The sequence below is a fragment of the Suillus plorans genome (assembly GCF_016647745.1).
Source record: "Suillus plorans strain S12 chromosome Unknown HD556scaffold_22, whole genome shotgun sequence".
Taxonomy (NCBI): Eukaryota; Fungi; Basidiomycota; class Agaricomycetes; order Boletales; family Suillaceae; genus Suillus; species Suillus plorans.
Window position 1 is genome coordinate 179,395 of NW_024537406.1, and position 19,896 is coordinate 199,290.

The 19,896-nt window shown below is 47.3% G+C and overlaps 6 protein-coding genes across 6 annotated transcripts; 2 read left to right on the forward strand and 4 right to left on the reverse strand.

The window, feature by feature from the left end:
* Positions 1-519: 519 nt before the first annotated feature.
* Positions 520-4,795, reverse strand: HD556DRAFT_1472727 (tRNA synthetases class I-domain-containing protein; the record flags this gene model as incomplete). The annotated part of the gene is made up of 18 exons (XM_041308472.1): positions 520-943; positions 1,005-1,115; positions 1,168-1,262; positions 1,314-1,414; positions 1,473-1,604; positions 1,651-1,781; positions 1,834-1,915; positions 1,969-2,187; positions 2,242-2,801; positions 2,857-2,945; positions 2,999-3,552; positions 3,604-3,839; positions 3,899-3,952; positions 4,009-4,153; positions 4,205-4,268; positions 4,317-4,386; positions 4,442-4,514; positions 4,568-4,795. 18 exons carry the CDS (start codon positions 4,793-4,795, stop codon positions 810-812), a joined length of 3,078 nt encoding a protein of 1,025 aa, XP_041161226.1. The 3' UTR covers positions 520-809.
* A 209-nt stretch (positions 4,796-5,004) lies between these two features.
* Positions 5,005-5,743, forward strand: HD556DRAFT_383007 (uncharacterized protein). Its single transcript, XM_041310441.1, has 3 exons — positions 5,005-5,350; positions 5,413-5,620; positions 5,676-5,743. Exons 1-3 carry the CDS (start codon positions 5,213-5,215, stop codon positions 5,705-5,707), a joined length of 378 nt encoding a protein of 125 aa, XP_041161227.1. The 5' UTR covers positions 5,005-5,212; the 3' UTR covers positions 5,708-5,743.
* Positions 5,744-5,938: 195 nt separating this feature from the next.
* HD556DRAFT_1364878 (uncharacterized protein) lies at positions 5,939-6,641 on the reverse strand. Its single transcript, XM_041302750.1, has 3 exons — positions 6,183-6,641; positions 6,064-6,125; positions 5,939-6,011 (listed from the first exon to the last, which is right to left on the reverse strand). Exon 1 carries the CDS (start codon positions 6,635-6,637, stop codon positions 6,425-6,427), a length of 213 nt encoding a protein of 70 aa, XP_041161228.1. The 5' UTR covers positions 6,638-6,641; the 3' UTR covers positions 5,939-6,011; positions 6,064-6,125; positions 6,183-6,424.
* Positions 6,642-7,105: 464 nt separating this feature from the next.
* HD556DRAFT_1442200 (uncharacterized protein) lies at positions 7,106-8,887 on the reverse strand (the record flags this gene model as incomplete). The annotated part of the gene is made up of 12 exons (XM_041306421.1): positions 7,106-7,342; positions 7,395-7,446; positions 7,499-7,730; positions 7,789-7,923; positions 7,978-8,037; positions 8,283-8,296; positions 8,361-8,389; positions 8,449-8,487; positions 8,544-8,558; positions 8,614-8,633; positions 8,686-8,718; positions 8,791-8,887. The coding sequence occupies 12 exons, from the start codon at positions 8,885-8,887 to the stop codon at positions 7,106-7,108; spliced, it is 963 nt and encodes a 320-aa protein (XP_041161229.1).
* A 3,183-nt stretch (positions 8,888-12,070) lies between these two features.
* HD556DRAFT_383366 (Aspartate/glutamate/uridylate kinase) lies at positions 12,071-14,505 on the reverse strand. Its single transcript, XM_041310442.1, has 7 exons — positions 14,154-14,505; positions 13,666-14,104; positions 13,499-13,594; positions 13,033-13,446; positions 12,569-12,979; positions 12,278-12,521; positions 12,071-12,226 (listed from the first exon to the last, which is right to left on the reverse strand). Exons 1-7 carry the CDS (start codon positions 14,321-14,323, stop codon positions 12,207-12,209), a joined length of 1,794 nt encoding a protein of 597 aa, XP_041161230.1. The 5' UTR covers positions 14,324-14,505; the 3' UTR covers positions 12,071-12,206.
* A 1,887-nt stretch (positions 14,506-16,392) lies between these two features.
* Positions 16,393-19,015, forward strand: HD556DRAFT_383399 (guanine nucleotide binding protein, alpha subunit). The gene is made up of 11 exons (XM_041310443.1): positions 16,393-16,913; positions 16,972-16,992; positions 17,045-17,618; positions 17,676-17,728; positions 17,785-17,912; positions 17,969-17,972; positions 18,026-18,052; positions 18,101-18,177; positions 18,231-18,411; positions 18,459-18,541; positions 18,599-19,015. The coding sequence occupies exons 1-11, from the start codon at positions 16,691-16,693 to the stop codon at positions 18,728-18,730; spliced, it is 1,503 nt and encodes a 500-aa protein (XP_041161231.1). The 5' UTR covers positions 16,393-16,690; the 3' UTR covers positions 18,731-19,015.
* Positions 19,016-19,896: the final 881 nt, after the last annotated feature.

The following is a 19,896-nucleotide window of genomic DNA, read 5'->3' on the forward strand; positions in this document are numbered from 1 at the left end:
TGAAGCATCGGGACCAGCCTGGCTTATATAATCACAGATTCTCCAGTCTGAGACCCAAACGGGACACGATTCGGTAGTCCCATTAGACTAGCTAGTAATGTTCTACATAGATTTTATCTCTCAACGGACAAAAGTGGATATGAAAAAATGGTTCCTGCTCGTCCATCCCATGGTGTTCCAATATTAGGGATCCTCACACCTGGGAGCTTACGGTTTATGCTTATCCGTGCTTATGCTTACACCCCCCAATACTATATTATACTATCCAATTCGTACGTGGGTGTAAACAAACCAAAATAGGTCACATGCAAGCCAAGTGCTATCGAGCGCCCCCCAAGCTTCAAGTCTCGTTAACGCCATGACATTGAGAAAGAAGGTTCCGCCGCCCCCTCCTATTCCTGATGAGTCCACTGGTCCGAGAATATGACATGGACCTTGCTGTCAGAGGTCGAGAAAGACGAGAATAGGGGAATGGTACAGACATGCTCCCGGGAAATACCTTGGTAAGCATCTGCGGCACTGCTGCCAGTGTGCAGTCTAGCTAATGATTTGAAACAGGGTATGCACCAACTACACTGCCAGGCCTGACGGAAGCTCTTGTTTATGTATGATGAGGATCGCGAACTTGCCGAGCATGAGGCTGCTCGGCACACATCTCCCGGGTGTGAGGATCCGTAATATGCTCAAGTACTTAATGCCGTGGTGCAGAATGTACCAAAGTGCCAGTCAAGCTCAAACAAGTGCAAGAGGTGGGATTAGTATCGTAGTCTTTATATATGTGTGTACTAGTAACTATATCGGCCAACAATCTAATCTAAACGTCGAACAACATCCTCACAGCGGGGACATAAATCATGCTGCTCTTCACGAGTATACGTCCAGCACCGTGGACACTTGCTCGAAGATGCAGGTCTAATGCGAATCGATAGCTCTAAGTCCGAGTCTACGCAGAAGGAATAAGGCAAATGAATACCAGAAACAGCTTTCGAAAACATAGAACATACCGGGTATATCCATTGAAGAGACATAGGACCACGCGAATGAACCAGCGCCGAGAGAGCCTTCGTCCGTGATCTTGGCATCAGAAACGATGAATAGCGTCTTCAGAAACGTCTCTGCGCGCAAATACCGTTCAGTCACGAAAAACGGGAAGATCAAACTGCTCACCTTCGCGTTCAATCAACTGTAACAAATACGGTTGCACGGATATATCGTTGGGCAAGATAACATCAACGTCAGCTTCGAGAGAGCTCTTCAAATGCCTACATTGAAACACGTTCGAACTATGGACACAAAAATAATTGAATACTCACTTGTCCCCTCGAGCCTTTTCCAAAAGAGATAGCACGACGCTGCGCATCCTCAGCAAACTCGCCATATCTTGTTCGGCATGCGGATCACTCCACTCAATGCTCTATTTAGTTCAAGAGAATATCAGCGAAAGTACATGCAGCTGCGACATCGATGCTCACGACGGGAGTCCACTTCTTCGCAAAGACGGATAGCTGGGATACAGTTTCATCACCTTCGTGGAGAGTACTGTGGATCTCTTCTGCTAGGTAAGGTAGTACTGGGGCCATTACGGAGGTCATAGAGTCGAGGACCTGGTAGAACATCAGTAACAGTATATTCTCACTGGATAGCGCTCACTTTGGCGAGGGTAGTTACAACCGCCCGTCTCTCGACACTCTGAATGTCATTGGCATAGAGGCAGTCCTTCCTGATATCAAAGTAGAGCGATGACAACGTGATGTTTGCAAAGTTGGTCAAGGAATTCATGACTAGCGCGCAGAGTATAAGCTTGTAAATTCCATGAACACAATGAGCTCTCACCTTTCGGGAAATTGTAGTTTGCATATCCCTCTGCAGCTGTCTGATTAAGTTTGTAAAGCTCGTTCATCACGAAGCGCTCTGCCTGTCACAACATTCAAATCCGACATTAGACGTCAATCGAATGCGTGGACTGACCAAGCCCAGTTCGCTGTGTTCAACAGGGACAAAGTGCGTTCGTTGAATATTTGTACCAATATTTCCAAGAATAAACCGAGCAGAATTGCGGATCTTCCTCATAGATTCCGCACACTGTGCAAGAACTGTGGGTCCAATAGACATATCTCGCCAGTACTCGACAGTTGCTACCCACAAGCGGAGGACATCGGCACCGTACGCAGGTTCTTTCTTCTTATCCTGTCAACCGCAAAACTTCAGCAGACTGTTTGCGCAAAATAAGCGATGACCGACCTTGCCACCGTGAATGATAGTCATCGGGCTGACGATGTTTCCGAGGGACTTACTCATCTTCTTGCCTGCCTCATCAAGTACCATACCATGCGTGATCAGCGTTCCGTATGGGCTCACTGGCCTTGCAGCATTTTGTCCGGAGCTAACACCCACTGAGGTTAACAACTGGCTCTGGAACCACCCGCGATGCTGGTCTGTGCCTTCAAGACATACGTCCGCCCGATGTTTTCGCTCGCCTGTAGGGGCGCTCAGTGTACTCCAATTTGACCCGCTATCAAACCAGACGTCCATTGTGTCCGTGCCTTTGCGCCAAGCTTCAGGCCCACCTGCGAAATTGGCGAGCAGCTCTGGGGTAAGGAAGTCTTCGACTGGACCTTCCCACCAATGAGCGACGCCTCGCTCAGACAGAACACGTAATATGTGAGTGAGGGATTGGGATGAGAGGACAGCGGTATCCGTCGGGGTGTGGTATAGAGCCGGGATTGGGACACCCCACACTCGCTGGCGAGAAATACACCATTCGGAACGCGAGCGAACGAATGACTCCAGTCGATTGCGAGCTGTGATCAAACAAACTCAGAGAGTATAATTCCAAAGGACAGAATGGGGACATACACGACGGCGGATAGAACTGTACATCCTTCAGCGCATGGAGTGCATCATCCTTGATGCCGTCCAGGTTGGCAAACCATTGCGAGGTGGCCCTGTCAGACTATGTAAGCACCGAGGCATGCTTCTCCCGCCGCGCGCAACTTACGTTACAATGATAGGTTCGCCAGTCTTCCAATCATACGGATAGCGATGCTTGATCTTCTGCACTCTCACAAGGGACCCGATGGACTCCAGTAGTCTGATGATAGCCTTGTTTCCACCCTTGAGTACCTCTTGACCTACTAGTGCTTGTGCAGCGTCTTCGCCTACGACATGAGCAACACCCCGGGAAAATTTGCCGGCATCGTCAACGTGACATATGATATCCGTGGGGCCTTGCAGAAGGCCTAGCGCTCGGAATGCCAGGTAATCTTCTGCGCCATGCGCAGGGGCGCAGTGCACCAGACCAGATCCAGACTCCGATGTGACATGAGATGCCGCAATGATCTTTGCGCTCATTGAGCCAGACGGATGGATTGGAGAGAAGACGGAGTGGAATTGCGCGCCCACCAGATCTGCACCCTTGATTTCAGCAATGACTTCGTGGGGTCCGATGATGTGCTCCAGCGCGACAAGACGATCTTTAGCAACAACGAGAACGTCCTCCTTGACAGATGAGCGCACGAAACTGTAAATCAATTCGGGATGAATGGCAATGCCCTAACGAAGAATATCTGTGAGGATGTCAAAATTGATGAAACTCATCCATACCATGTTTGCTGTTAGAGTCCAAGGTGTAGTGGTCCATACTAGCAAACTTGCCGAAGGCTCCTTGGCTAAGACTTCCCGGAGAGCAGTGCTCGCGATTGTATTCTGCGAGTCCAACGAAAAGGTCACATAGACTGAATACGAGACATGATCATCGTTATAGACGAGCTCCGCTTCGGCAAGAGCGGAATGTGATGAGGGAGAGTAATGTACTGGTCGGTAGTGCCGGTAAATAAGACCTACGTGGTATGGGCAATAAATGATAGAGTTAGGTGACAGGAGACAAGAAATCGTGTACCTTGATCAACCATTCGTTGAAATACCTGAAGCTGACGAATTTCATAGTCATGGTCTTTAGGAAGAGGTCTGTAAGTCAAAATGTAGCCATATATCAGTCTCAAGTCATACCAAGTGTACGAAAGGTCGTTTTGGGGCTCCAATCGGCCATTATGCAAAACTGCTCGAATTCCTCCTGCTGCGTCTTCATTTCGCGTTCTGCTGTTGCTTTGGCTGCTGCGCGTATGACATTGGGTGGTAACGAAAGAGCATCCTTCTGAATTTCATATTCATTCGACGCGACATCGCTAGGGAAAGAACTACGCACCTTCAACTCCTGCAGAGCCTTATTTTCGATAGGCAACCCATGGCAGTCCCAGCCAGGGTGGTAACTTCGACGGATGAGCGGTGCTATTCAAGTGGAGGAAAGAAGGACTCACTGTATTCTATGACCAGTCGAGACTTGGTACCTGTTGATGATGTCTTTCATAATCTTATTTAAAGCATGTCCTAGAAATAGTAAAATGTCAATATTGCAAATTTTTGTATGTTGCTCTGTACATACCTATGTGAAGGTGACCGTTCGCATAAGGAGGGCCGTCGAGCAGAACGAAGAGTGGTCCATGCGCATTCTGAGCCTATATACTGCTGAATCTAACTCAAGAAGAATTGATGGATTTGAATAACGCACCTGCCATCGATACAGCTCTTCGCAAGTCTTCTTTTTAAATAACGACTCGGACTGTGCTGAGTTCACCCAGAGCGGAAACGAAGTCTTCGGCAAGAGGAGTGTTTTGGAATAGCTAGCGTTCTGTAAAGACTGGGAAACATGGCGAGTAAAGAGGTGTCGACTTTTGGATGACTTGAGGAAATGCGGGCGGACTGGCCTCGTGGCGATTCGTCCAACCACTAGACACATGAAGCAAGGAACGCAATCAACCCAAATAGCCGAAAAGTGAGGCCTAAACCTAACCCTACAATGAGTCTTGAAATGGGAAGCGGCGTATGACGTCAAACTGTAGTGTGGGGGCAAAATTACTTGAGGTCGGTTTTATAACCTGCAAAACTGGCAAAACTCTAGGTATACGTATGTAGACTAAGTATCAACACGTACGTTCATCATTGTGATTTTGTAAGGGATTATTTAGTGGGTTGGGAATTTAAAAAAAATTCTAGGATAGTTTCTCCCAGTGTGAAAGTTCGGGCGACGGGCACGGCCTAGGCCTCATTCCGGCCTGACTCGGGCGCACCGTGGAGCGCCGCAAGAGTTGAACGTCGAAACGTCGTTCAACTTGAACTTAACCGGAACCTCGAAACCTTCGATATTATATGACTGATGACTGATAGCGAGCCAAAAAGTATTGGAGGCGAGCATGTTGCCATGCGCGCCAACATCGACATCCAGAAGCTCAATACATACCTGAAGTTCCATGTGCTGGTTGTCGCCACTCTCGTACAGGTGCAACAGTTCAAGGTGCGGTCGCAATCTATCGAGGAGAGATTGCATTTTTGTCCTCAAATGCTCACCAAATTGAGCGCGAATACCGCATATTAAGCGCATTGCATCGATACAACATCAGTCCAACCACAAGGCCAGAGCAGATAGTCACTGTCCCGCAACCTTTTGTCCTGTGCGAGGACGATGACGTTATTGGCACTCCCTTCTATATCATGGAGTACCAGGGCGAATATTTATGGACACCAGGCTACCAGTGGAACTGCCACAGCAGGATCGAAGAGAATGGTACTTTTTTGCCATCTCTTTATTGTATTAAGATGCTAAGCCTGATTACCTGAAGCTGGCTCTGAGTCTCAACTATCCGCTCATTAGCAGCATTGGCCTCTCGACCCATTCCAATTAGGCCTCAAGAACGTTGGTCCTACGACTGATTACTTCCCCCCGTCAAATCAAATCTTTATATCGGTTGCTCAATCTTAGGCTATAGATATCGAGACAGGAAAAGCGACAGGAAATATTCCGTATTTTGAAGAAATGGTTGGTACCAGAGGCACCTCCCGGACGAGAGGAAAACTGGGCTGCGGATTGTCCATGGGGACTACAAGCTTGACAACATCCAACAGAAAACCGGATAATTGGCATACTGGACTGGGAGTTATGTACTCTAGATAGTCCAGTACGTTTACCGATCACTATCTTCTGCATCTTGATCTGAATTCACTACATAGCTTCTGGCCTCACAACCCTCACCCAACCATGGGCAATCGACGCTCGTCAGACGATTTTTGAGGTACTGTGGGGCCAGTTGATGATCAGTTACTTGTGTTGATGGAGACATTGTACATAGTACAATTGTAGGGCTGGTTACGAGTACGGAGGGGAAAGTGAACTAAAATGGGTTAGATCCGAGACAAGAGCAAAGGTAAACGAGACGAGTAGGAAAACATTTTAAGGAAACTTTCTGTGAGGCTTTTTCGATACTGATTGGAGCGGGGATCTGAGTATAGGATTCGCTGTAGTCATGAGAGTACATGGACTATATACAAACGCGAAACGGCAAGGGTCCTCGGGTATGGGTAGACCGAAGGATTATGAGAAACGGAGGCAGAAGCGGTGGCGTTGAGCCTGGCAGGGGTAGAGTAGTAGGTATGAGTGTTGCAGAATAACGAGAGTCGCGTAGTAGTTGACAGATTCGGAAACGGGATGACATAGTAACGAGAGAAAGAGATTCAGGGTCGATGTCAATGAAGGGTATACTATTGGTTCAACCCACTTGCTCGTGCACCAGTGGCAGCACCACATTCCGTGCAGTCACAGAAAAGTCACGGAAAGTCACGGTTTAGTCACACTGGCTTTTTACAGTCACCGTGCCATCCCCGTGCGCGTCTGAGTTGAAACTCCGCTGCGGCAGCGGACAGCAGGTGACAATGGAAGTGACAAAAGCCTTTGTCACAACCAAACATTTATTTCTCTTGTTTCTTGTCCGAATGCATCTGTCTAAGCTCGTAATAGGTTCTTGTGTATTATTATTTCAAATAGACGTAGTAGTTTGACAAGTTGTAGTAGGAAAAGTGTGGTTTTGGAGGATGCACGAAATGTGGGGATGCACGAGCAAGTGGTAACCAATAGTAGTGTAAGGTGAGGCTAAGACCATGCTGGTTGTCGACGACAGTGAGATAATGAAGGTAAAGGAAAAAAATTATGGAGTTTGATTGTCTGCAACTGTAGATACCTCTATATCCTTATGACTACAGTGATAATGAACTACATTTACACAGGGTTGGTCGATTGAATCGTGTCTAGTTCCATATCACTGCTAGTGGATCGATGTCTGAGAGCCTGGAAAGCAATCGCAGTCATATTAATTCCCCCGTCAGACCTAGTCACGAGCTTAGAGTGATATTCTCGAATGCTAAGGATCAGACGTGGTCCCAGCACAAACATCTGCAACACTCGTGCAATTCGGAGAGCGCCGGCATAAATATCATCTGCCACGGTTGTTGAGTGCTGTAGAAATGAAGAGAGGTCAGATGCAAGTATCAGTTATGGAACAACGCACCCGTAAACCTGGAGCCAGGTCGCCGATGTTGAAGCAAGCTACAGCAGCAAATCTTCATATGAAGAACATCAGTGAGATACAGACCGTCAAATAACCGAACTCACGCTAGAAAGTACCACGCGTGACTTTTTATTAACATCGTGAAACAGTCTCCAATGGTGGATCCGCTCCGTGTTTGTCGCATTTCATAGAAGCGTAGTATAACAATCCAGACTGCAAGAAGAAAGGCAAGGATCTCCCATATAGCGATGGGTATCACCATCTCGTGATTTAGATTCATCCGGTATGTGTCGATCTGGACAAGACAGATATGGTAGCCAGAAAGGACGAATTCCTCTGATATCCGTCCATGAGTCTCGTGTGCTTAAGGATTTTATCGATGATCAAAGCTTACTCCCTGAAATACCAATGTTTCCTATGCCCAGCATAACTCCGGAGGCGATTGTGGAAGCCAGCAGGGCTACAATGAGAAAGATAAGTATCGGTTTCGATTGCTGAAACATGGCATATATCCGAGTCGTCATGATGACTTGCACGATATTTCAGTCAAGTCAGCACCAGTAAGATATCGCGACGAGCTCACCAGCCAACATAGCATTGACGACGACAGGCGTCCATGTTTGGAAGGAGTAAAAAAAGTTGCCTGGAAAATCTCAGTTACTCATGTGCGTTAGGGTACTAGATGCGTCAAATGAACTCACAGCTGTTGCAGTCATTACGTGGAAGAAACAAGGCGACTGATAATGACACTCACCCCTATGGAGGCCTGTAGTTAGTACTTAGTTGGGCAGGCATTAGTGAAGAATGCCTACCACGTCGGTATTCAATATTGGAACATTTCCTTCATGCCGTCAGTCAAATAGAAAGAGCGTGATTGAGGATACATACCTAGGAAGCTGATGCTGATTGTAAGAGATGATATTATTAGTACAGCGCCGAGTCATTTGATCCGCCTCCCAAACATACATGGCATATAGTATTCCAACATAGCGCACCTATGTTGCGTCAAAGTCAGGACAACTTGACAACTGCGCATATAACACGAGCTACTCACACTGATAAATAACAGATTTATGAGAGACAAGCGTTGTTTCTGTCCGGAATCGAATGAATTATCCGATTTGAGCTTCTGATATGAAACGTTCTCACCCAGACCAGCTCGAACTGTAGAAACATTCTTAGTGAGATGGCTGGGCCGATCATGGCATGATCAAATCACCTCTTGTCCAAATGTTAATGCTTTGATACAGTGTAAATGAGCGATCCCCTCTGAAAGTATTATTTCGCTCACCCCAATCGTATACCACCACGACAGAGGCTACAACTGCGAAACCACAGTCAGTGAAAGTTAGTAAAATGTCATCGACATGCTCCGTCCGAGTTGCTCTCCACGAACCTGCAGCATTGCTGTAAGCACGAGTCCAAACGAGAAACGGCCACCAAGCGGGATCATTGACATAGGTGTTATCAGGATCATTTGAGACGTATGTCATAATGGGATTGGCGAACGAGATGGCAAACGTACAAAGCAGTGACCAAGCGCGACATTTATAGCTACGAAACCTCATTACGTGCGACTGGCCGCGTGTACTGGGCGGCAGATCTGATGGATAGATGGCACTAGAAGTAGCACCTAGATGGATAGCTTCGTAAGGACTCGACTCGGAGTCAACCGCCATTCCAAATCAGAACCTTCCAACCAGCGTACAATTGCATGCTGCCCAGCCTTCATTGAGATTTAAAAGATAAGCGCTGAATGCTGAGCCCGAGTGGGTGGATCACTTTTGATCTATCAGATAGTGTTGGTACTAGTGTAAGGCCTGATTGGAGACGGAAATGAACCCGGTATCCAAAGAACAGCAAAGACTATATCATAGAAGCTGTGCAACCTCGCACGGCCGGTCCGCTGTCAAGCACACTGTTAGTACTAGTACATACGTGTAACGTCCTGTTACATATGTATTACCTTTCGCTAGAAGTTCAGAACTGATAGTTGCCACTGAAAAAGTTGCAAGTTTGTACACATGGGACAAATTTTTTACGATAATCGATTTGTTATTTGGCTGATTCCCATGCAAAATGGCAGTGAATGTGCGCTCCATTGGAACTGCCTTGTCGATCAATTGGGGATACTGCTACGTTTGGTTCGGGTCACATGCAGGTCATGTGATCGCGTCGTGTACATCATTAAAGTGTATCTCGGGTACCATAATCAAAAACTACAAGTGTGGCACCAAACTAGTATATGACACCGCATTATTGAGGAATATTGCGCAAAGGGAACATAAGTACCAAGAGGACGGCACGAGCTGTGATGTACAACATAGCAGGTAATGCATAGACCAAGGTTCTGGACGCAAGTGGTGTAGTGCAGGATGTCCAAGGTAAACGTAATGGGGACAGTGAGCCAGGGCATGCAAGTTATAGCGATGGAACATTACCAGAGGTGCGTATCCCGCTATCAGAGGCTGTTGTGAATCTGTTGGTAAATCACAACCTGGGCCTCCGCCTGTGAACTTTCAGTGGCGAGGCAATGCACGCTCGTGCTGAACTCACAACTTCTAATAGCGACACAATATAATGCGAGACAATTAAATGCCCACGCAAGAGTTCCCTAAGAATATATCAGCTGGACGAGCATGCAGACATTGGCAGTAAATGCCAGACAAGATGTACGAGATCCGTCTCTTTTGACCCCACAATGCGTATGTTCGAATGGTGAAGTTACCTAGCGCTCTTCGTAGTAAGACATCAACAGAATGTAGTGTATGTGTCCTCACACTTAACACACACGAGCACTAACACAAGCTTAGAATCCCTAGATAACAAGCCTTTAGGGGGACATACCACAGCACCGGTCATGAGATAGTACACATAAAGATCAATAAGATCAAGGATTGTGCATTCCTTACCAGATTATCAAAAATGAATGTAGTGCATCATGCCTGATTCACCGTTTTAGCTTCTCCATGGTAGATATGAATACAACTGTAGCATTCGTTGTGAATACACTGCAGCCAAAAGAGATGACTTGACCTGTCTGGGATTCGGACAACACACGCAGGAAGAGAGAGTGCTTGGCATACCACCCACGTATGAAGCTGTTGCGAGCGATGCTTTTTGGCTTGCCCAATAGGCAAGCTGGACCCCATTGATATGTTAGCAACCCGCACTTGTTCCAGGTTAACACGACCTGCCTCGTAGTCAAGGTGAATTGAAAATCATAAACCTGTGTCTGGTGAGAGAATACCGGAGAGATGGATGTCGTACAATATTGCGCCCACCAAGACCACCATCATGGCAACTGCGTTAGCACATCATGGGTTCATAACTGGCTCATAGAGGATCTACTCACGAAAAATGTACTCCAAAGCAGATGAATAAGTCCGTGATTTGGGTACGTAACGACATAAATACTTACAATTCCATTGAGGAGAAACTGTGTACGATGAAAGTGTTTCATGCTGGACTAGTGCTATCAGTTACCATCGTGTGAGGGCGCTGATTTATATATATGCTTGACGGTGATCTCCGTGATAGTGGTACTAGGGGGTGCTAAGCCTAGACGCCTCGATTCTAAATTATATGAATTGCATTTGATAAGAACGGCCGCGTAATCTGTTGAGGGGCTTGGGGGGACCATGATGAAGTTGATCTGGGCCTGGCAATGCCTAAGTAAGGACCGTAATTTGATGAGTCGTTTGAGAGCCTCCGCGCTAGCTATGGCAAGTTACTCCCGGATGATAGGAACCTTTGGCGACGCCAAAGAAAGAAGGCACCGTTCCGCGAATGCCGCACCGGACTGGAGACCCCGCCATATTCGAGCTATAATGCATATTTTGGACGAGGTTAGTTATGACCAACTTCATTCCTGCTCTGGAGCAAGTAAGGTGTAACAAAGACGGCTAGACGACCTTGAAGCGTTTTCCTATACCTCGTGTATGGCCGTCTGCATTGGCAAGACATAGTATGCGCACCAGACATCTAGACAAAACCTTCGAATGGGAGAGATGAAAACTGGCTCAGCGGCATCTTGTGCCTTTTCGTGTCTTCTCATGTAGAATTTACGACGTACTTTGATCATTGCTGTGGTTGGAAAAGCCAAACTGCACATTGTTGAGGCAGCTGTTCAGACAGGTTTGACCTATGATGGAAGTTCAGGTAAAGGTACACTGGTGCCCAAAGTATCAGCTAGATGTCCGGTTCACAGGGGGTGATTTGACCTGCTACAGGTCATGCTCCCTCGCTGTGTTTGGCGGAGGGGTATACTTTCGACTATATGTCCAGGGAGAGACACTCGTTCCGTCTTGATGGAGAGACTTGAATTATGAGACACTCGACTCGGCCATACAGTGTACCAACTATATGAACTCTATACAAGTGGGACTGAAGGTCCTTTGGGTGGGATTTGCAATCCGAGATCTACTCCAGGAAGAAGATAGTCAGAGCAAGCAAGAGGAGCTACAAGACGAGGTACGAGAAGCCTTGGTGAGGTGAGCATGTTGGAGTAGGGACCCTTAGGTAGAGGGTGAGAGTACATGAAGGTTTGGCGGTGTTGAGGCCGGCTTTAGCTGAGGGAGAGTTGTCGGAGCAAGCGGATAAATAGCAGAGTAAGTCATCATCGCAGTCAGTCGATAGCGAATTCTTGGGTTTAGCCCGTCCCAACTTTGCATAAAATTTGCAGGTGCGAAGCTGAGGGAAATGAAATCTTGTTGAAATTTCGTGCTTATATCGCTCGGTATGAATATATAATCCAATAAGTTCAGGTCGGTGTTGAACCGAACCACACAGGACATTTCTGAACGTCCCATGCTAGAAAAACCATGGGCCGACTAGTACATCACGTCAGCCTTAGAACAAACATCAAGAATCGATAGGCCAACCTCGCCCTCTGGGCCCTTCGGGCTTTATTTGTAAACAGCTTTGATGTATGAGATTGAGCGCCTTAACAGCGTCACGGCTCTCGATAACACACGATATATTGATTTCGCTGGCGCCTTGGCTAATCATCTCGATGTTCACATTACCCTGGCCAAGGGAGGTAAACATACGTCCCGATATACCAACCAGGTTGCGCATATGTTGACCAACAAGGGAGAGAATGGTCATTTCATGGTGGACGGAAACCTGGGACTCATGTTAATTAAGGCGCCAGTATCATCAAGGATACTCACGGTTCCACTCTTCTTCAGTTCCCCTACCAGCCGCTCCATAGTGGTCTTGGATAGACTGTCCTCAATAGCCATGCTGACATGTACTTCGCTAGTGCTAATAAGGTCTACAACCACGCCAAACTGGTCAAGGGTTCCAAATATCCTAGCCAGGAAGCCGTGAGATACACTCTTGCGATTCGAATTGACGTTGAGTACGACAATGCGTTCTTTTATTGTCACGGCGGTCGGTAGTCGCTTGTTCCTATACAATTCGTCATTGGACAGAGAGAGGCCTTGTTGTATTGTAACTGGCACTTCATAAAGATCATCGTCTTGCGATGCCCCGATATCTGGGTCGGGATGAATCACTGTGCCACCTCCCAGGGGGTTCTCCACGTTTTTGATTCTTATTGGAATTTTTCGGCGAATGACCTGCAGTTTAAGGTTGTGAGAAAAATTTGAGATTCAATGATGGCCCTTCTGACCTGCTCCATCGTGAATGGATGTACGACTTCACTCCCATAATAAGTCAGTTCAGCGGCTTCGTCGGGCGATATTATAGGTATCAAGCGTGCAGTGAGCACTTTTCGAGGATCCGCTGTAAATATCCCGTCAACTTCCTTCCATATCTGTAGTTCTGATGCTTCGAGGCCGACGGCCAGAAGGGCAGAGAGCAAATCAGTGTATCCTCGGCCGACTTGCCGGAGAAGCGAACCCGGTACGTGGCCAAAGAAGCCGGTAACAACGGGTACGCGAGGTGTGCATCCCTTGATGCGTTCTCCGACAGCAGTGGCCACGCTATCATAAAAAGCTTGATCAAGAATGCCTTCTCGTACGGTGTCGCTATCCTCGGATACAGGAATGATGTCTTCCAGTGATACGTACTCTGCGTCAATGCCCTGTAGAGGGCAGATCAGTCTCATAGAGGAATCTTTGATACGAAAAACCTACTTGGTCGCGGAGAATGGCTGTCATCAGTTTACAACCTAATCGCTCGCCGAAACCTATGATGCTATCCCGCGAACGTGGTGATATTTCATTGATTACCTGGTAATCACGGACATGTTCATGTTAGGTTAGATGATGAACGGTAGTGCAGTCAAATGGATCGAATGCACCTGAGCAGCAAACAAGAAACTACGGAGCCAGTCGCAGTCTCGATCTATCTCAGCCTCGAGTTCTTGGAGAATCTCCGGATTTTGGATAGATGCTTTTGCAGCATCCATATGCTCTGACCGTATAAGGTCGACGGTAACGTTAAATTCCGGTTGAGACTGGCCAGTCTGGGGTGTCAACAGAGGTGTCAATGCACCCGTGGACGGAGAGGAAGGCGATCGTGAAGATCTGCGCATTGGGGAGGCGGGGGAAGTTTCTGATGATCTCCTGAATATACCATTTATCGAGGGAGTCGTAGTACCGCAACCATTGAATAGCTTGTGTCGTTGTCGCTGTGCCTCGGAGGCAGCTTTGAGCAGGAGATTGGTAGTTCCCAGAGCCTTTGCAGACCCAGATCGTGCAGAGCAGACGACAGCAATTTTGTGCTGGCCAATATAGCTCCTAAAGGCGAAGTCAAGATGCTCAAAGTGCAGCATAAACGAAGACTTACGGTACGATGTCACGAGCGATATTAACTGCAAATTTGCCCACACTAGTACCTCCATACTTCTGGACTATCCATTTTGCTTCTGGATCCGCGTTGTTCTGACGCAACACCAACGGATTCGTAGATGGAGAGGTGGAAGGCAGAGTAATCGGATCTAATTTTGATCCCAACATCACACTGTCCAGAGATAGTCTACGGCCACGCGGTGCTAGCACAAGAGCCTAAGACTGAGAGGGAACACAACAAGCTCAAGATGTAAAAAAGAAATGGTTATATGAACGATTGCTTCTGTACAAAACAAATTTACTGACTTCTTGCCAGCTGTGAGAGACCCCTGTCACCCGAGGCTATAAGTAATATCGTAAGCACCCATATATGAAGTGTACTGAGTGGCACTAGTGAGCGCTTGACTAGTGAGCCATCATTGAAATGGCAAAGATAATCTCCGTTGCAATACATACCCACACGTGTGTATTGAATAGGTTTGAATAGGTCGCTGGTATTCACATCACTACTTCAATCATGCCAATCCTCTTTCACCATGTCATTATCAGGCCGTGAGTACATATGCATCATGCGCTTATTAATTGATCAGCCTGAGGCCAAACTTTAGAGAAGTTCGAAGTCAGTCGTTCAATCTTCTGGGCCAATGTGATGCCTAGCATGTAAGCTGAGACAACCGTCAGCTTTTCGCCGCAGCAATGCGCACGTGTCACATAATGCGAGGCGCCTGAACCTATACATTTACGTATGAAGATAATGAAATGCTATCCTTAGCACGATTGTCAACGATAAGCTTAGAGGGAACGACTCAATGGGTGTTTCATGGTACCTATATTTCCGATCTAGATATATCATAGGTCGACACTCTTCAGTGTTTCGTTACTCCAAGTGCTGTAGAGTCTGCCCACACGAAACGCCGATTTCTGATCAGTCATTTCTGGAACGTCGGAACTTTGCCAAGGTGGGAGAGATATTAGAAGACCGCCAGCAACATGTACAGGAGCGACACGTACAATTGCGGGAGAGGTGCTCAATCTAAGTCGAGTCGTAGAATCACTGAAGTCGCCATCGGAGTCCTTGAACGAGACACTATGGCTGCAGCGATGAATTGTAGGACCTACAAAAATAGATTGGTTGCCCTGAATGCCACATTCATACAACGTCCAGAGGTGCGAGCGTTTTGCGACGACGATTCGAAAGCCAGAGCGCCCAATCGTATTGATCACTCTATGATGCAGCGATGGATCGCCAACTAAAACAATGACAATCAGGACTTGCGCCTGAGAACGTGGAGATCCCATTGGGGCCCGGGACCCAAGGTTGTCTCGATTTGGAATCTTCGGTCCAGAACGTGTGGAGAATTTTCATATCATGGCTTTGCAGTTCTGCTGGCCAGACTGGGCTAGCGGAGATGAAGAGGTTTAAAGCTGCGGGACACACAGGGATAACAAGTATCGGATATGCCTTATAAGCGACACGGGATGATTCGTTACCAACCGTATCTCGTGTCCTTGCCCTTGGGCGGTAATCCGACCAAAAAGGGAGTCCTGAAACACTCTTACGACGTGCGGTAGTTTTCAGGGGTCGAAAGAGTGAGAAGGATCTAGTCAGCTTTACCCACGTCCAGGGACCGGAGGAATGGAGGAGCCTCGCTTATCGAGTCGAGTTCTTACAGAGCGGACAATGTAAAATTGCCGTTGAGCGTTCACCCTTTGACGTTGTGACAGCCATATGCGACAAGGCCCCCTTGGTGTGATGTGTTTGAAGTAGATAGTAATAGCAGGGTGTGCCAGTTTGGCCCGGGGGCCCAAGAGAGCACGGGTTGCCTTGTGCAGCATATGTGCCTGAAGTATTTGTCTTGTGCTGAGAGACAAACCTATTCTTGGAGGATAATCAGGTACAGCAAAACCAAAGGAAATGTTTGAAAACGCCTGCAAAGCCGTGCGTCGGACCATCTGTCAGAAAGTACTCACGAATGCGAACGACATTGCGTATTCAGTTGAGCCGTATTACAAGGATTTGCAAGTTGGGAGATCATGGTGTGCCACACAGTCAAATGGCATATCTTTAAAAGGTGCCTGCCTGAGAGAGCAACATGATGATAACGCTAGTGGCAAGTGACCAGTCAGACTCGGATATGAAAGAGCAGGAAAAGGCATGGCCGTGATGCGTTGATGGTGATGCCGCAATTAGTGAAGAGGAGGGAACTCGTTACTAACCTGAAAGAGTTGTTCACGTGTAACGCCCAGCTGAGAAACAGGCACCAGGTTCTACCAAGTTGGTGCTTGCCTGGTCCGGTGATTTCTCGATTGGTAGACTATAATAACAAACCAAGAACCCACAGAAGGTACCTATTGCTGGCAAAAAGAGCATGTCCGGCGTCAACCTTCGCCAAGGGTTATAATTTGCAGTACGTCTTGTGCCTGGCAAATTACTGCATTGCTACCGGACCCAGCTTTGCCCAGAGAACTCTCTGTTAATATCTTCCATCACTTGCTTTCTGTGGTTTTTTGTAGCCTGGCATCCCACAGTTCGCTATGTCTGGGGCAGTTACAAAATCTGCGCATGACTTTGACCCTCTAGACGAGGCTCTCAGGCCACCCATAAACGAAACTGAGGAGGATCGTGTTATCAGGCAAGCTCAGGAAGCCGAGGCACGCAGAGTAAGCCAAGCAATAGATGACTCAATACGAGCGGAGAAACAGGCGCAGAAGAAGAAGGGTATCGTTAGACTATTATTGTTGGGCCAAAGTGAATCAGGTATGTCCGACGTGGTCAATATCATTTATGTTCACTTTAACAATGTCTTGGATGGTAGGTAAATCGACGACACTAAGGCGTGCGTATGAATAACTCCACCGAGCTGGGTGAAATTGAGTCGTTCTGATTAGACTTCCAAAAACTGTATACCCCCACTGCCTTCCATGAAGAACGGATACTCTGGCGCAGCGTCATACAGCTCAACATCGTGCGGTCTGTCCGTACAATCCTCGACGCCTTATCCGACATTCGGCTTCCTACTCTTGACAGTGGAGGCGAAGACAGCGATGACAGTGGAACCAATTTACCCCAGGAACTCGAAATGTTACAGATGCGGCTCACTCCACTGCGTCATATTGAGGCACTACTCATTGCAAAACTAATACCTCCGAGCGAAGATGAGGTGGCTTCTGTGATTGGAAGCAGTGCTATTAGTGCATACCACTCTCATCGCAGCCGAAGTAGTGAGCGTTCGTGGAGAGCTCAAGAAGTTTTCGTACGCCCGGGAGCCACATGGAAGGGAGCGCTCGCGAAGAGTACTCGTACTCGACCAGTTTCATTAGGTAATACGGGAATGCAAACCCGGGACGAAGCGCAAGAAGTTATCCATTCGTGCAGTTATGACATCATGGCTCTTTGGAATGACAGGCTTGTTCGGGAGGTTTTGCGGCGGAGAAAAATTCGCCTCGAAGAATCCTCTGGCTTGTAAGCCTTCTGTCTCATTCCACGTCTAGTTCTACTTGAAACATTATGGCTTTATAGCTTCCTCAACGACTTGGATCGAGTCACAGCCCTAAATTACACCCCAAACGATGGTGAAAATACTCTTATGTTCTGGCAACGAAGGGAACTGAGTTGACCATTGATATAGACGATGTACTTCGAGCGCGCCTGAAGACGGTCGGCGTTTCGGAATATCGGTGTGAAATGGAGGCCGTGGCTGGACGTGAAAGTGGTACTGAATGGAGGATAGTTGACGTTGGAGGTTCCCGGTCGCAGGTACGTATTAATTGCTTCTCTCATCCCACGCTCAACCCTTTCCGTTATCTTTGCAGAGAGGTGAGAAGCTCATTCGTGTTCAGTGTTAGCGAACGCTGAATCCCACCTTTTAGCAACATGGGTACCCTTCTTTGATGATGGTTCGTCCTTGACGTGCTTCATGTGCAGTCTGCTTATACTATTCCTAGTCGATGCAATTATCTTCCTTGCGCCAATATCCAGCTTTGATCAAGTTCTCGCTGAGGATCGCAGCGTGAACCGCCTCGTCAGTCACCTGTCATGCTATCGTTCTTTTTTGGGTTTACTATTTCTGTGCAGGAGGACAGCGTGCTATTATGGAAAGCTGTCTGCTCAAACAAACTGCTCGCCAACGTTGATCTTGTTCTATTCCTGAACAAGTGCGACATACTTGACGCGAAACTCACGTCAGGGATAAGGTTGTCGAAATACGTTCGCAGCTACGGAGACCGTCCTAACGATATGGAGACGGCCTCGAAATGTCAGCAGACTGTCTTTACTTGGCTCAGCCACTGATTTTTCTCGCAGACTTCCGAAGCAAGTTTAGCGCGATACATCGAGAATATTCACCGCTCCCACGGAAATTTTATGGTTTTTGCACGACTGTTACAGTACGCTCATTCGTTTCAGTTCTATTTATGGCTCCTGAATTTAGCTCCGTGATGCAGGACACGACAACGACGGCTGGTATTCTCGCCAGTGGTAAGTCCAATGTGGTTCTTCCAATCATGTACACTGACATTATGATAGTGCGAGATATGGTTGTACGCAGACACCTCAAGCAATCCAGGCTGCTATAGTAGCTCTCGTTGACTTGAGTTTAAAGACAGGGCCTCTAGAAAATGGCCTAAGGAATCGTTGCCGCGTCTCCATCTACGACCTGCGTTTACGCTCAACACGATACCACGCATGTTCCATCCCAATACCTAGATTCGCCGCAACAGGGTCATCCCCATTTGATAACGAAATAGTACCAGCATCTACGCCCATCGATGATTCATGACTTCATATCATCTCTTCGTCCCACTTATCATTCTGCCTGCTCTGGAAGGAGCAGCATCTATTTTTCTCAGCAGCTGTAGCACATAGTTCAAGAGTTCGTCCTATCTACTCATCTCACCACCTCTGTCCCGTGATTTATGTGTTTATCCATTGGTTAGTCCTTGTTAACTACTGCACTCATGTTCTCTGGATTTTCAGAGCTCCTTTGGAGCTGCCTTATATTTACCACGCATTTGACATACCTGTTTACTCCGTGGGAGCGAGCGTGTACATGCTCATTCTCTACTGTACGACTGTACAACTGATGTGTTACCACTCATATACATAACTGTAAAACCTGGCCAAACCCATGTCATTCAGACACTTCGATGGTTGATCTGCAAAATTCAAGCAGATCGCAAACAGATCCTGCTGGTCAACGTTGCAACCACCATATAGATCCCCGTTGCGTGTTGCAATATTGTATATCCGTCCATCCTCTCATAGACTGACTGTTTTGTCTGAGGAAAATATGGGATGCAATGCCTGATCAACCAACTCGAAGCCCCCCTAAGACGACAACTAAACCTGACAATTACATGCGAGGAGTCTCGGACCTTCCCGCATGCGCAAGGAGCTTGCCATGTTTCAGGTACTTAATTCCGGATGATCTGTCTTCGCCCAAAGTGCCCTTAATATTGAGTCTCGCATACTTGCGACATCAAAGACTCGGAACGGGTTCTACTTGTAAAGTAGTGATCATTAACGTTGCTAGGTACTACGTAGTCTATATATACTATGAGTGAGAACGTGCCATTGTGCGTAGCCAAGTCGAGTCTGTTTCCAGCAATTCGGAAGACAACACGGGTGTGGTACATGGTATGTCCTGTAACATGGTCAAATCTTAAGTTGTGAATCGACTCATTTAAGTTATACTCCTCATGATCAGGTACCAGTGTACCTTTGCCGGAACTTCCATTTACCC

Bases quoted from the DNA above. Each gene is read 5' to 3' on its own strand.
- HD556DRAFT_383366 (XM_041310442.1), bottom strand. From the start codon at position 14,323: ATGTTGGGATCAAAATTAGATCCGATTACTCTGCCTTCCACCTCTCCA. The intron at 13,447-13,498 runs GTAGGTTTTTCG...TGCCCTCTACAG, and splicing joins CAGCCATTCTCCGCGACCAA to GGCATTGACGCAGAGTACGT. The intron at 12,980-13,032 runs GTCAGAAGGGCC...CTTAAACTGCAG, and splicing joins ATCCATTCACGATGGAGCAG to GTCATTCGCCGAAAAATTCC.
- HD556DRAFT_1364878 (XM_041302750.1), bottom strand. From the start codon at position 6,637: ATGTGGTGCTGCCACTGGTGCACGAGCAAGTGGGTTGAACCAATAGTA.
- HD556DRAFT_383399 (XM_041310443.1), top strand. From the start codon at position 16,691: ATGTCTGGGGCAGTTACAAAATCTGCGCATGACTTTGACCCTCTAGAC. The intron at 17,729-17,784 runs GTGAAAATACTC...CCATTGATATAG, and splicing joins AAATTACACCCCAAACGATG to ACGATGTACTTCGAGCGCGC. The intron at 18,178-18,230 runs GTCAGTCACCTG...ATTTCTGTGCAG, and splicing joins ATCGCAGCGTGAACCGCCTC to GAGGACAGCGTGCTATTATG.
- HD556DRAFT_383007 (XM_041310441.1), top strand. From the start codon at position 5,213: ATGACTGATAGCGAGCCAAAAAGTATTGGAGGCGAGCATGTTGCCATG. The intron at 5,351-5,412 runs GTGCGGTCGCAA...CACCAAATTGAG, and splicing joins TACAGGTGCAACAGTTCAAG to CGCGAATACCGCATATTAAG. The intron at 5,621-5,675 runs GTACTTTTTTGC...GATTACCTGAAG, and splicing joins CAGCAGGATCGAAGAGAATG to CTGGCTCTGAGTCTCAACTA.